At 43.4% G+C, this 15,406-nt stretch overlaps 1 protein-coding gene across 5 annotated transcripts in view; it reads right to left on the reverse strand.

The window, feature by feature from the left end:
- The window catches only part of TOX2 (TOX high mobility group box family member 2), a 257,175-nt gene that overhangs the window by 105,781 nt on the left and 135,988 nt on the right, over positions 1-15,406 (reverse strand). For all 5 annotated transcript variants that reach the window (XM_037915733.2, XM_037915730.2, XM_037915734.2 and 2 more), the window contains exon 3: positions 7,651-7,896. In XM_037915733.2, the coding sequence (XP_037771661.1) occupies positions 7,651-7,896 (246 nt within the window). The remainder of the gene's footprint in view (positions 1-7,650; positions 7,897-15,406) is intronic.

The following is a 15,406-nucleotide window of genomic DNA, read 5'->3' on the forward strand; positions in this document are numbered from 1 at the left end:
CTCCCTAAACCCGTCACACACAATGCCCAAGCCCAAGGGAGGAATGCCCCAGTGCTCTAATACCCTTTTCACTGCCATTGTGGACCATGGAAAAACAAGGCTGTGTTCCTGGAGTTGGTGTTTGTTCACATGGAGTTCTGTGATATTCATCCCCTAGGAGCAGGTTTGAAATAACGTGACCCCCAAGTGTTTGAGTCAATGGTAAGTTACAATGGCAGGTGCAGTTCCAAACTGGGCCAGTGGGGGAGCTGTCAATGGGCTCCCATCTGGCTGACCAGCAGCGCTGCTCTCAGGAAGTGAGGTTTAGGGGCTGGGCCCTCAATAGGCTCGGGGGACTTCTCCCCTTTATGGGGTGAACCCCTGGGCAGCCAGGGAAGCCCAGTCCAAAATGGCTGTGGGCAGAGCTGTGTGCAGAGAGGGTAGCCTGGGCCTGGGCAGCACAGGAGGGCCCAGCAGGAGTCACTGCAAGTGGCGGTTCCCGTCTCAGTGCAGTAAAGTCCCATCTGTGGGCCAGGATACACCAACTCCTCCCCTCTTCTTGGGGTGCCTCCAGTGCTGACAGGCTCCGTTCGGCAATCTCACACGATGAGGGATGCAGACATTCTGAGACCCCTATCTAATATTTATGGAAATATGTTTGCACTGCATTGGAAATTCTTCAGCTCTGACCTTGATCACCCTTTGTTTCTGTCAAACATGTTCTTCCAAATCCCTTCTGAAAACTCATTTATTCACAACAGCTCTTTAACCCAACATGCTCCCATTCTCCCTGCTACCCTGGCCATTTTACCTCAGCTTTTTCAAAGGCTGGGGCTGTGCTGCCTCCAGTCACTTTCACCCAATCTGCTCTGGCTGCACCACTCTCTTCACTGTTCTGTCCTCAGTAATCACCCCAATTCGGATGGCACCCTCGCCCACAGTGCCAAGGCCCAGGACGTGCTCTGCTGCCCACCCTCATCACCACAGACACTCCTGATGGACAGAAGTAGCAACAACTGCTGGCTTCAGGAAAAAATCTTTGTGCTCACTGAAGCTGGTCAAAAATTTATTTCAAAACTCTCTTTTTCTGACAGAAAACACCATTTTTCTAAATGACTGGTTTTTGGAGGGGGAGGGAATTTTTCGTTTTGTTTGAAATGTTTTAATTTCTCACCAAAACATTTTCTGTTTTTCTTTTTTTTTCTCACGCACTCTCTCCCTTTTTTCTCTCCCTCTTCACTCCCGTTTTTATTTCCCCCCTATTTTCTGGAGGCAAAAAACAGAGAGAAAGTGGAAAAAAACTGACAATTTGGGGGGGTTGGGTTTTGTCAACAAAACAAATTTTCCCATCAAAAAGTGACCTTTTCTGACCAGCCCCCACACTTTTCCCTGCCTCCCGACTATCCTTATGTTCCTCCCATATCTCTGCCCCTTGCCTATCCCCAGCCCAGGACACCCTCCTTCTCTCCTCCATTCTTTCTAGCTCTCCCATTCTCTTGTCCTCTGCCTTCTCGCTCCCTTCCCTTCACATGTTTCCCACCACCTTCTTTCCTCTCATCACCTTCACCTATTTCCCCAACCTGTGAAAAGTCACCATTTGTATGAACAGTGATACAGGCAAGAGAAGAAAACCCCACCACTACATTACAGAACCATCTACATTACCAAGATGAGCACATAATATAAGAGAGCGAACACAAAGGGTGAACTCCTAATCCCACTCAAGTTAATGGCAAAACTCCCAAGGACTTCAATGGGACACAATTTCCGACATGCCCTTCTCCACCATCCCACCCCCAGCCCTTCTTTCCTATTGTTTATTTAATTCACTCATGTATCTTGTAGGTCAGAGGCTCATCGAATCAAGGATCACGTCCTGTATGTTTGCACAGCACCCAACACAACAGACCACTAATTCTGACTGGGGTATTAGGTGTGATTCATAATACAAATAATTAATAGTAACTGTAATTATGTGCCAGGGTCAAAGGTGGCATGAAAACCATCTCCATTTATTCTCACTGTGTTTGTAACAATATTCCTTAAGATTCAGGCCTGAGAAAGACATCTACGGTTGCATCTCAGCTTTTTGCTTTGCTATTTCATGTTATGATTTTTATTTGTGCAGGAAATTTGCACAATAAATGCTTCCTTACTAGTGACACAGCAGCACGCTTTCTGCGTATCAATGGAGAGAATGTCAACTAGCTTTCAGCATGCTTCAGGCGTTGAAGAAAAGGCCTGAGGGCTAGGGAGGAGAACAGAACAGAACCATCCTCAGAGCTACCCGCCCTCAGCCAGAGGAGCAGGGTAGAAGAACAGAGATCTTGAGAACACAGCAGAGCGGCTCAACGTTGTTCAACTGAAAAACTTCTCCATCAAAAAATGCAGTCTCATTGAAATCAAAATGTTTCACAAAAGCACTGCTATTTCAAGGAGATTTTTCCAAAAAATCATTTGAAATGAAACAAAAGTGTTAATTCTGTTTTATTTCAAATCACAATTTTCATTTTGTTTGTGATTTTGGACTTTAGATTCCCCCCTCCTTTGCCCCTGTTTTGTCCCCACTGAAAAAGGAGGGGAAAAACAGGTTTGGGGGATTCCCTCTCCCTGCCCACCCTGATTTATCAGTAGGACCCTACCAAATTCATGGTCCATTTTGGTCAATTTCACACTCATAGGATTTTTTAAATGGTAAATTTTACGATTTCAGCTATTTAAATCTGAAATTTCATGGAGTTGTAATTGTAGGGGTCCTGACCCAAAAAGGAGTTGTTGCGGGTGTCACAAGGTTATTGTGGGGGGCGGGGGGGGTTGCAGTACTGCTACTCTACTTCTCTGCTGCTGCTGGCAGCAGCGCTGCCTTCAGAGCTGGGCAGCTGGAGAATGGCGGCTGCTGGCCAGAAGCCCAGCTCTGAAGGCAGAGCCACTGCCAGCAGCAGCCCAGAAGTAAGGGTAGCATGGTATAGGATGCCGCCCAGCTCTGAAGTCAGCACAGAAGTAAGGGTGGCAACACTGTGACCCCCTAAAATAACCTTGTGACCCCCCCTGCAACTTCCTTTTGGGTCAGGACCCACAATTTGAGAAACTCTGGTCTCCCCCCGTAAAATCTGTATAGTTTAGGGTAAAAGCACACCAAAGACCAGACTTCACAGGGGGAAACCAGATTTCACAGTCCTGATGCATTTTTCATGGCCATGAATTTAGTAGGGACCTATTTATCAGTGGGAAAAAAGGAGGAGAGTAAAAAAGGAAGAGGGTAAGGGACAATAATCCAAAATGTGAAATATTTTTGATTTTTGAAAACTGAAACAATACAAAAAACTGTGATTCAAAATACAGAGCAAAAATGTCATTTTGTTTACAATTTCTTATAGAAAAATCTGAAGTTTTCTTCAGAGTATTTTGAACAAAACATTTTTATTTGAAACTTTTCAGGGGGAAAAACACTTGAATTTTTGGCCTGTGTCTGGTACAGAGCATTACATTTAATTTATTAATAACAAGAAATATCCATCTATCTAGTTTTCTCCCCCCAACTTCCCCATGCTGAGATTTCTCTCTCATAAGCGCGCGCGCACACACACACACACACACACACACACACATTCAGTGACCGCTCACTCTCTCACTGTCTATCCTGCAGCACTGGAATCCCAGTGGTATCTATTCAATTATTATTATTTTTTATTTGTAATATCATATCGCCTATGAGCCGCAGTCATGGACCAGGTCCCCATGGTGCAAGGTGCTGTACAAACATAGAACAAAAAGACAGTCCCCCGTCCCAAAGCGCTGCCAATCTAAGTATAAGATAAGTGACCACAAAGGGACAGACAGATGAGGGTACAGGGAAACTATATCGGTCAGCATGGGAGGCCATGATCACAGCACACCAGCAGCCTAACCACTGTCAAGTTTTCTGTAGGCCTCTTTCTTCTCCCTCAAAGTTCTGCTCTTCCACAGAGGCAGCCTGTACATGATGTTTGGAATGCCCCATGTGCCAGAGAAATGTGTTGAACCGCATGTCTTCAACATAGGAAGAGGTTTGAAGATGAACACCCAATTTGAGCCAGCCAGGACATATCAGACATTCACATAGAAAGAAGAGGAATAAAAAGTAACTTCCCATAAACCAGTGGCTTTTTGATCCCCTCTTGCAAATCAATCCAGAACCAGGGATGCTGCTGGGGAATCTGGGATGGTTGGCAATGCTATCTAATTGTGTCCCAAGGACACATGAGTCTGCAAGAGGGAGACCAGACATTAGATCTCAGGGAGCAGTCTGAAATGCCCAGGAGCAACTGGCTGAGCAAAAGCAGGCAGCACAGAGAAGGTGCCAGGGAAGGGAGACTGTTGATAGGATGTATTCATAATAAGCAAATACGGAGGTGACCTTAGTTTTGCAAAACCTCCTTGGTCAGGTTACTACTCTGGAGATGTAATACAAGGTCCCATTTTATCAATACCCCTACATTCCAGATACAGAGTGTGCTTCACAGGAGGTCAGACTAGATGATCACAGTGGTCCCTTCTGGGTTTATAATCTCTAAATCAGATAAAATATTTGAGTTTTGGACCATTTTTGAAACACGACCACACAGCCCTGGGAGTCAGGAGACCTGGGTTCTATTTCTGGCTCTTTAATGGCAATGTGGGACTTTTAACAAACTATTTCACCTTGCAGTGCTCCTTTCTGTAAAATGGGGATAGTAATTTTCTACCTCCCAGGGGTATTGCAAGACTTAATGAAACGGTTGGAAAGTGTTAGTTATCAGATTCTTGGATAGGAGACACTACAGGATTGCAAAGCATCCCTTACCCTTATTCCAAATTAATTTTTGAGCAGTAGAGTAAATGTCATTTCCCATTGCTCTCAGTAATGCCTAGGTCATGTCATTTTAGTAGTCCTAGATTTTTCATTAGAGCACATGAAAAAATCCGAGCTACTAGACATAAATTCTTAACAACATTTAAAATTTGTATCCCAAACTTCTCGCAATTACAATTTTTCCCTTTCATTAAAAATATTCTTACTCCAGAAATAAAATAAATAGCAGCAAAGGTAGGAAACATCTGTGTATGCAAAAAAATGTACAGACCATTGTGAGCCAAAGCACATAGGAGGCATGTTAATACCCTTAACATTTGCATTAGTCATTTAGGTTTTGAAACAAAGACCAAATCTCATCTGGCTTCCTGCTGAACTCTCAAACAAGAGTCACCTTCCTAACCGGCTGATGCCCCCATTTCTACACCCAGTGAAACAATTAGTGCTTTGTTACTGTCAAGTCAGTAAACACGTTCCTCCTCAGAATGAATTTTTCCTGTTGCAAATACCTACCTTAAATATGGGTAACTTTCAGGGAGGATCACAGCACTTCAGACGCCCTGCAATGTCACCCAAGCAATGCCTGAAGCACAGTCTACTTCATTAGACCATTACCAAGTGGGTTATGACTTGATGGGCATGCGGGCAGAAGATATTAATGATACAAATTTAAAAATCTGCTCCATCTCTGGGCTTTTATTGTTCCCTCATGTGCGTGCACAGCTCCCATTAATGCTAATCAGGAGTACACATGCACATTGGGACAAACGCTATACTGCCATGAGCACACACGGGAGTCAATGGGATCCCTGTCCTTGCATCCAAAGGCAGAATTGGCCAATTTGTGAGGGAAAAGGGCGGTCAGCCTGTAACAAAAAGTTTGATTGTAGAGGAAAAGTGTCTGACAGGAGGGTAAGAAAGGATTTCATTTGGGCCTAAACTTACAACACAGTTCATTTAGTGATCTACCTCATTACTGCTGGGATCTATGGAGATATCTTTCCCAAAGGCTTTGCTTTAAAACTAAACACTTCCAATTCACTATCAGCTGGAAAATTCAGGATTCCCTGGATTTTTAATTTTAGTGGTAAGGGGGAAACAACTCCTAATCTCTCTATTCTGTTTTCAGCATACTAAGCCCCCTTCTTATCTTCCCTAGCTCAGTCCTGATTTATTGTCAAGATGCTGCATTTGTAAAACAGAACCATAAAATAAAAAAGAGAACATTTCCCAAGGACTACTCCAAAATAAATTATTTCAGCCATTCAGAAGCTGCTTAATAAATCCCACTATTCTTGTTTCTTTGGGTATTTTAGAAACTGATTTATCAATGCAATATCACCTTGCAAAAATGAGACAATCAACACAAGATAAAAATATTGTGGTATGAAAACAGGGGTCAGAAGTAGGGGCTGTGCTTTAAATTAAACTAGGGAAAACATCTTTCATATAAAATTGACTCTTTTTGTCTCAGAAATGAATATTTTAATAAACTAAGTACCTAAAAGCTAAAGAGGAGCCCGACGTAATATTTAATTTCATAGAAAGAGGTCTGTTTTCAATATCATGCTCGATCAATTTTTTTTAAACACACAAACTTTATAAAAAAAAAAAGTGCAGATATGCCAAGGATTTTGGGAGCTTTGGAGCATTCCTAGAGAAAGTGATAATATCTCCTGTGAACACTACTACCTTCCAGACCCTTATCTACTGAGGCAAGGAAAAGCAAATACTCTTTAGCTAGGATGGTTGTGGAGATGCAGGCATGTTAATTAAACAAAATTAGCTCTGTTTCATATTGATGCATTCCAGTGACACCCATGGAAATCAATGATCTTAGAAGCAAATAATATAGAAAACCTACCATGTAGTTAAATCTGCTAAAAGGAAAATTATTATTAAATGACTTCATCATAAATTCCATACAGCTGATGAAATCAAGACAAAAGCTTACACAACATGGCTGGTTCTGTGCTGAACTGATCTCTATACTGAGTTAAATAAGCTCATTTTCCCCTCTCAGACGTCCATTTTTAAATTTTCATTCATTATCTCTGTGCTAGTCCTTTCTGCAATAGGTTAACATGAAACTTCTGAAGATATCGCCTTGTCCCAGAGTAATCCAAAAGGCATTTTAGTATTGCCACCTCTAACCTATGCAGGACTGGGGACTGATCCTGCTCCCCCCAAAGTCACAAGCAAAGCTCCCATTGACTTTGAGAGGACATGGGGTAGGCTCACTTCTTTCACTAAATGGGCTTTTAAACCACAGAATGAGGTAGTCCATGCCATACCTTAACCTTTTTACCAGGCCAGTGAGCAGATTGCTCCAATTTTACAGTACTTGCAATGAACGTGGTGGTATATTTATTATTCAAAAGATCATCAATATTGAAGTGCCCTGGGATCTTTTTTGGATGCTTTGTTTTGGATGATCCAACCAAAGTATGCAAGAAAAATAAAGCAGGCGTACTTCACTCCCTCAAGGCAAGAATCAATGCGTATGACATTATGCACCAAGAGTGAAATACAAAACCACCCCCTGAATATAATTAGGTTATTAACATGGTCCAAAAAGGCACAGAATTTAAAATACAAAATTATGCTGAAAAGCACCATGACCATGCAAATGACTTCTATAGAATCAATCAAACCACCCCCATCTTTGAGATATGCTCCCTGTCCAACTGAAGGCAGCTCGGTGTTCACTGCCTTTATTCAATCCTTAGTTGGAAATGTTTTTTCTAAGAATATCCTTCTATATTCAAACGACTCATAATGACACACAGTGGATTGTATCGGATCAAACAGAACATGATAAAAGAGAAAACTTTACTCACCGTAGGTAGTTGGCTGGAGAGAAGATGCCCATCCTGACTCAACATATTAGACACCATGATGGCTGGAAGGTCCATGTTCTGATAGGAATATGCTGGTATCAGGCTATTTGGAGGGAGGCCGTGGCACAGTGAATGATACCCGGTTTCATGATCCACCAAATGAAGAAGTGAGGGCTCCGGGAGGTTAGGAGGAGTTATAGGAGGGATTTCATAGTCCTCATTATTCTCATTCTGACCATTATACGTCTGAAATAGTAAAAGGACATTTTTACAATGTGTCACTTCCTCGTTGCTTCAGCAAAAGAAATGTTTTGTGATGAAAAAAATAAATAAAAAAATTAACCACAACCAGATAATACAATAATTCCTAAATGACAATTCCCAATCATGTACATAAGCAGGTCCCAGAGCAACATCAGACTATCACAGCATGCTGTAGCTAATATCAAGATCATCCCAAATCAAACAGAAGGGCATTTCTCATGGCCTGAGCTTCAATTTCTATCACTAAGGTATAATGTCCTGCCTCCATCTGCTTTGTAGAACTCTCATCCACCTCAGCAGAAAATTCTGTGCATGGATCAATGTCAAGATATGACCAAAAGAACTAAATTTGCAAAAAGGGCTCTAAGCTTGCTTCTTGAAAGGGTATTTTCATGCATAAATCTGGTAGTAATACATACAACTGCTGCATTTGTAAGTACAAATGCTTCTTTGGACACACAAATGAGTGTGCAATATTTATGACTAGGATTTCCAAAGGGGCTTAAGGGAAGTAAGCACTCCACTCCCATGGAAAGTCAGTGATGGTAACTGAGCAGCAAATTTCTTTAGGCTCCTTGGAAAAACCCACTTTTTATCTACCAGTTGAGAGACGTACTCAGAAAAGTGGCTGTAGCATCTTTTTCAAAAATGAGTCTCAAAAATTTGACTGTCCCAGGCATGGAGACCTGCCCATATTTACTTTATTGTGCAAAGATATTTAAGAATAAAAATACCTTTAGCTAGCTCTTTTCCTGATGACACTACCTTGAAGAAGAACACAACTGTGCAGATAGTTTGATTGTGATCATTTCCAGTTCAGTGGGATTTATTAAAACATTTCCCTGACGTGTGTTAAAAATTAATCTGAAATTGCACCCATGTAATTCTCCTGAGACAAAATATATTAGATCTACAGTAAATTTAAAATAAATGTGAATCTTACAATAAAATTGTTAATTGTGGTATGGAAGACCATTATAATAGGTTCTATTTTAAAGAGAAAGCTTATTCTAAAGATATCCTACATCATATATGACTATACTATATGAAATTCTGATTATCGGTAGTGTTATACACATGGATTTTAAGATCAGCTTCCCAGATCACCTAATTTCATGGTTGGATTTTGATTTAATATTGACTTAAGACCAGAAATCTATGTGTGCAAAAATGGTTAAACACTACAGACTATTAAGCCATTGCCCCAAAACTCTCACACAAATCCTCATCTTCCATCACCCCAGATTTAAAAAATTATAAAATAAAAGATTTATGTAACTTGAATTCTTCATGAAATGCAGCAGAGAGCAAGTGAAGAAGAAGCTGTCTGGAATCTTGTTATGAAGCACCAGTTGGAGAGTGCATGAGCTTAAGCGTTCTGGCACTTTCTTTGGACAGAAACATCGACAGCAATGGCACCATCCCTTCGTCACTCTTCACGGAGGTGCAGGGAGTTTAACATTTTCATTATCCTTAGCAAAGGTGATTCCCCTCCCTTCTTTGTCTCCCCTATGTTGTTCACATGATACCATTGCAATAAAGATAGTGATTGGAGCACTTATTGTGGGGCCAATTCTGTGATTTATATGCCCTCAAAATTCCCATTGACTTCACACGGTGTACATAAGAAATGGGGGCTCAAGGTCTATACTACTATATATTAGTATCAACACAGTTCTCAAGCGGAGATTCCTGTTCAGTTATTCTTCCAGCCAGCTTGTCTAGCTCAGATATTACACTGGAAGGGGCGGGGATGACAGGCTGCACATAAAAGAGTATAAGGCCGATGGATTCCATTTAATAGGTTTGGTAGTTAGTTTTCATTTGGGTTACACAGTTTGAAGTGCACTGATTCTTTCCCAGATATTTAAGAGGATTTTGTTCCACGGTATAGGGAGAGGGATTTGAACAAATCATTGTGCAGCAAACTTCTTCCAACTGGTTTATTTTGGTATCAGGTATATAAACAAGTGGCTTTGCTGTACTTAGTTAAATTATGTAAAATCCACTCCAAGTTTCCTAAAGCGCTCTTCAAAAATACAAGTTTCTTGTGTTTCTGCTGAGAAGCTTGCTAAAAGGCTTTGAGGAGGTTTTGTCAGGAGTATGGAAAACCTGTCATCCCTGCTCACACCCCCTGCGCATTTCTGTCTCCTCATTCTATTCAGCTCAGAAAACAAGAACTGTCTAAATCACAAAGCTTTCCGATTCACTACAGTATTATGCAGTCATATCAAAATAAGGATCAAAGCAATACACAATCAGAATCATATTAGACAATATCCAATCAACATAATCAGACTTCACGCCTGCAACCATTCATACCATATCAGCTAAGAACAATTTTCCAAGCCTATATTTACTCTATACGTGTTTTAAAAAGACAGCTAGAAAGATAAGGCAGAGAGATTCAATAGATAGATACTGTATATAGGTGGAATCCATGATGATGATGTATTGTAATACACACTGTTTATTTTTACGTTTGGGATGACTGAATCCATACGGACAAGTGGTGGTTTAAAGTCACAACTGAAGAAATGCTGTCCTCTAAAACTCGTCTCAGTAACAACCAACTCCCCTTTCCTCATCAAGTGTGTTATACAACATATTTTGCATTTTAATGTTATTTTAGATTAAATTATGCAGTAGATTATTCATTATAATACACACTACAGATTAAATTATAGATTATGTTAAATTTTAATTATTTACTAACACAAACTCCCCCTTGGTTTATATTTAAATCAATTCATCCCACCAGGGACTGAAAGATGTCACCACAGTGAAGCTCAACTTCCCTAAAAGGTGGCTTGCTTGATTAAACACCTCTACCCTGATATACCACGACCCAATATAACATGGGTTCATATAGAATGCAGTAAAGCAGGGTCTGGGAGGCAGACGCTGTGGGGGGGTACTTTGGGGGGCCCCGCAGGCCCAGAGTGGCCCGGGTGATTAGTGGGGGGCTGGGAGCAGCCCGCTCCACTTCCTTCGCCGTGGCCCCAGCCGTGTCAGTCGGGGGAGGGGGCTTGGGGGACGGGGTTCCCCCCGCCACTCACCGGCAGTGGCGGAAGCGGAGAAGCCTGGCCCCAGCCCAATCCACTCCACCAGCTCCCAGCCGCAGTGCTCCGCTTCCCACCGCCGGTGAGTGTGGGGGGCGTCCTTTCCCTAGCCTCCCCGCACTCACTGGCGGCGAGAAGCGGAGTGCCGCAGCTGGGAGCTGGCGGAGTGGAGCGGGCTGGGGCCAGGCTGCTCCGCTTCCCACGGCTGCCGGTGAGCGCCTGTCAGGGGGCGGGGATGTGGACAGGGGTCAGGGCAGTCAGTGGACAGGGAGCAGGGGGGTTGGGTAGGGGGTGGGGTCCTGGGGGTGATTAGGGATGGGGAGTCTCTGGAGGGGGCGGTCAGGGGACAACGGGCAGGGGGGCCAAAGCAAGTTCTATATAACGCAGTTTCACATAATGCGGTAAGCTTTTTTGGCTCCTGCGGACCACATTATATTGGGGTAGAGATGTACTACAAATGCGGAAGAGGTAGGGTTTTCCACTTTCAAATATATTGAGCTAGGCTGAAATGAGGAGCCTGAATCTGCACGACTACCATCGACTTCTGGGGTGGAGGGGAGAGTTGGGTGCAAAGTCCGTGCTTGATTCTGCAGTAATAGGCACATGTTAAAATTAAGGTTGCCAACCATACGGTTTCTACTTGGACAGTCCAGTTTCTGGCTTCTGTGCCAGATTTTGAGGGTCCTGGCAACTCTAAATGGCACCTGAACCAAAGGCCCAAAGGCAGAGGGAGGCACCAGGGCATTAACCCACGCCAGCACCTGCTCATCTGGGGCCACCTCCTACCTGCAGGCAAGTTCCTTGAGATTATCTAATTAGCGGTGTGGGTGGGAGATCAATGGGATGGGGCCTTGGGGGAAGAGGCAGAGAAGGGGGCGGGGCCTTAAGGGAAGAAGTGGGATGGGGCAGGGCCTTGGGGGCGGAGTCCAGTTACCAGGAATGAGAAAGGTGGCAACGCTGGTTAAAATGGAGTGATGATGCCAAGGATCCATGTATCTTTCCATCTTTGCAATATGTCGGCCATATGGTAAAAATGGCTGCATTTCCCCCCTGCCCCACCCCCAACTGCACTTCTCTCTTCATTGTATTCAGACCCTTTCATGTCTTTATGTGATGCTGATAATAGGGCTAGAGTTCAAGGACCATGTCCAGTATGTTCAGCTCTTATGGAACTAGCTAATCCTTGTGTAGATTGTACCTGTGCAGAGACTCATTTCTAGGGTCTTTGTGGGAGGGGAACTATGGGATGGGGTGTACTGTGGGAGAAACAAATAAATACTTTTTACATCAATTGTTTTAATTGCAATTAAATATAAACTTGTTTCAAAGTTAAAGTGTGAATTTATGACTCAATCTCAAAGACTCAGCTTACCCCACAGCCTGGCTAGTTTGTGACTTTCAAGCTATAGCCCAGCAGGATGCAGAGGGGCTATGATACAAGGGTAGCTGTTGAAAGGATTCTGGCTGACTCAGCCAGAATTCAAGCTGCAGCAGCCTCTCTGCCATCCTTTCAGCAGGTACCACATGCCTTCCCCTCCACAGGACGCCAGGGCAGCCATGACTCCACCCCCAATTTACCATGCCCATTCCACTTTTGCATAGGTAACTTTGCATGGGCTGCTAAGAGGGAGCAGTGTCTCTGATCCTAGTGAGATCATACCCCTCTCTCATAGATCACAGAAATATCGGGCTGGAAGGAACCTCGAGGAGTCAAGTCCAACTCTTGGGCTGAGGCAGGGCCAAGTAAACCTAAACCATCCCTGACAGGTGTTTGTCCCACCTGCTCTTAAAAACCTCCAACGATGGGGATTCTACCACCTCTCTTGGAAGCCTGTTCCAGAGTTTAACTGCCCTTAGAGTTAGAAAGTTTTTCCTAATATCTAACCTCAATCTCCCTTGCTGCAGATTAAGCCCATTACTTCTTGCCCTACTGTCAGTGGACCTGGAGAACAATTGATCACTGTTCTCTTTATAACAGCCCTTAACATACTGGAAAACTGTTATCAGTCCCCCACCGTCTTTTCTCAACACTAAACATGTCCAGTGTTTTTTTTTTAAAACCTTTCCTCAGAGCTTAGGTATTCAAAACCTTTGATCAGTTTTGTTGCTCTCCTCTGGACTCTCCAACGTGCCAACATCTTTCCTAAAACGTAGCACCCAGAACTGGACACAAGTGCTCCAGCTGAGGCCTCACCAGTGCCAAGTACAGGGGACAAGTACTTGCTGTGACTTACATACAAAACTCCTGTTAATACACCCGAGAATGATATTCACCTTTTTTCTAACTGTATCACATTGCTGACTCATATTCAATTGTGATCCACTATAATCCCCAGATGCCTTTCAGCAGTATTACCACCCAGCCAGTTATTTCCCCATGGTGAGTAATGGGAGAAGAATCTGTTCCACATCCTGTACAAGACTACAGCCTATTCAATTGAACAATATAAATAAAAGCACACTATAAAATGGTACTGAACAGGTACTGACAAGTCAGTGGATCCACCAGCTTTATTGTTGTTCGTTGATCAAGGAGCCTATTTCCTGTTTCCTCTGCACCCAGGGGCAGTTCCAGCCCGTTTAGTATCTTTCATGCAAACTGCGACCCCAGAGACTCTCTCGAGTGGGTTCATTAACAGCTGAGAGAGACACAAATGAAGAGGAAGGAGATTTTCAAAGGCACAAATGGCAAGTAGGCACCTAATTCCCACTCACTTTCACGGGGAAGAAGAGATGCATCAAGCTGAGGTTGGTAAGGAGAGTTGAGGAGGTGCAGAGATGCAGGGGGCTGCTCCTGACCGCACATGCCAGTGGCCTGACTGGGGATGAGCAGAGTGGAAGCCAGAGCTAGAAGAGAGTGGGGAGCAAGGAGGGCAGTCAGCTGGAGCAAGTGCATGAAGTCCGTGGGGAGACCGAAAGGGAGAAGAGAGACCCAAAGCAGGCTCTGTTAGGCTGGCTACAGGAAGTCCATGGAAGGTTGTTTATAAACAGAGGGAGATTTTGAATTGCACAGAGGGCAAGTGGGGTTGTTTCAGGAGGGTGACTGAGCATTAATGCTTCTTTCATGCATATTCAAGCAGCAATGTTCGGTACATGCTGAGGCCTGGGAAGCAGGGACATAGGGCAGGGAACTCCAATTGCCAAGATAAAGGAAGATGAAAGCTTAGAAGAAGAGTTTAACAGAGGGGGAGGGGCGTGAATTTCAAGGGGCAACAGAAAACAGGGAGTTGTGCTCAACTCCCAATCACCTTTGTAAACGAGAATTAATTGGTCCCACTGAAAAACTGCTCCCTGTAAAATTTCAGAGGAGGTGATTGCTGACAAACTCAGGTTCATCTCAGGATTCAGGTGGCTGAAGAGCAACTTCTGCCAGCTCGTTGGTTCTCAGGGGGTAGGCAACACACCGAAGAGCCCAGAGTGCCTTCGCTGACCTAGGGGAGGCACCATTCAGAGGGCCAAGAGGGGAGGCTATGGAGGTGGAGGATCTTTTTCTGGAGATGGGGGAAGTGCTGAGGACAAGAGAGATCCTGAGGAGCTCAGTGAAAAATGAGGATGTCCTCAGTACCCCAGGAGTTAAGAGCCTGACTTTCTTCTAAGGCAGTGGTTCCCAAACTGGGGTTCATGAACCCCTGGGGGTTTGCAAAAAAATTCCCTAATGGCGGACAGAGCTATCCCTAGGGACTCCGGGCAGCACAAGCCAGCAGCCCGGAGCCCCTGGAGTTCTAAGAGCTAAGCAGATCAAAGCAAGCATATCTATCACACTGAGCAGATTTAAACTTCAAGACTCATAAGAAATGGAAAAGGAGGTGGATATTTTTTGCTCTTTTTAAAATTAAACAGGCAGCTAGTATTGTTTTTAAAACTATTATGAAGAACAAGTTTAAGCTTTGTTGAAATGTGCATTGTTTTCCTGGACTGCTCAAGACCTGAATGTTTGTGAAGGAGAAACTCTTTGAGTTGGCTTCTTAAATACCTTCATGCTGTTTCACATCTGATACTTCTTCATGAAACCTAGGAGCCTTGTCTTATAACAGGCTTATTCAAAGTGATACAAGCTACGAAAGTGAGATCTTGGAAGCGTGTTGCCGTTTTCATAAATAAAAATACTGTAATGATAAATAATTGACAATAAATAATGTGTAATAAGCATGTCATAAAAACAAATTTTCTATTTCCAAGAGCACTGCTTTTATAATTTATATTCGGGTAAAGGAGAAAATCCCTGGAAATATTCATTTTTAGGAGGGGGTTCGCGAGACTTAACCTTTCAGTGAAAGGGGTTCACAGGTTGTTAAAGTTTGGGAATCACTGTTCTGAGGCTTAACCACTCTCCCTTTTTGTGCCCACCATTTCGGTCACTTAGACACTGAAGCGCCTGAAGTGTCATGTATTTGGACATTACTACAGATACCTTAAACCGCATCTGCAAA

This window comes from Chelonia mydas, chromosome 13, assembly GCF_015237465.2.
Source record: "Chelonia mydas isolate rCheMyd1 chromosome 13, rCheMyd1.pri.v2, whole genome shotgun sequence".
NCBI classification, from domain to species: Eukaryota; Metazoa; Chordata; order Testudines; family Cheloniidae; genus Chelonia; species Chelonia mydas.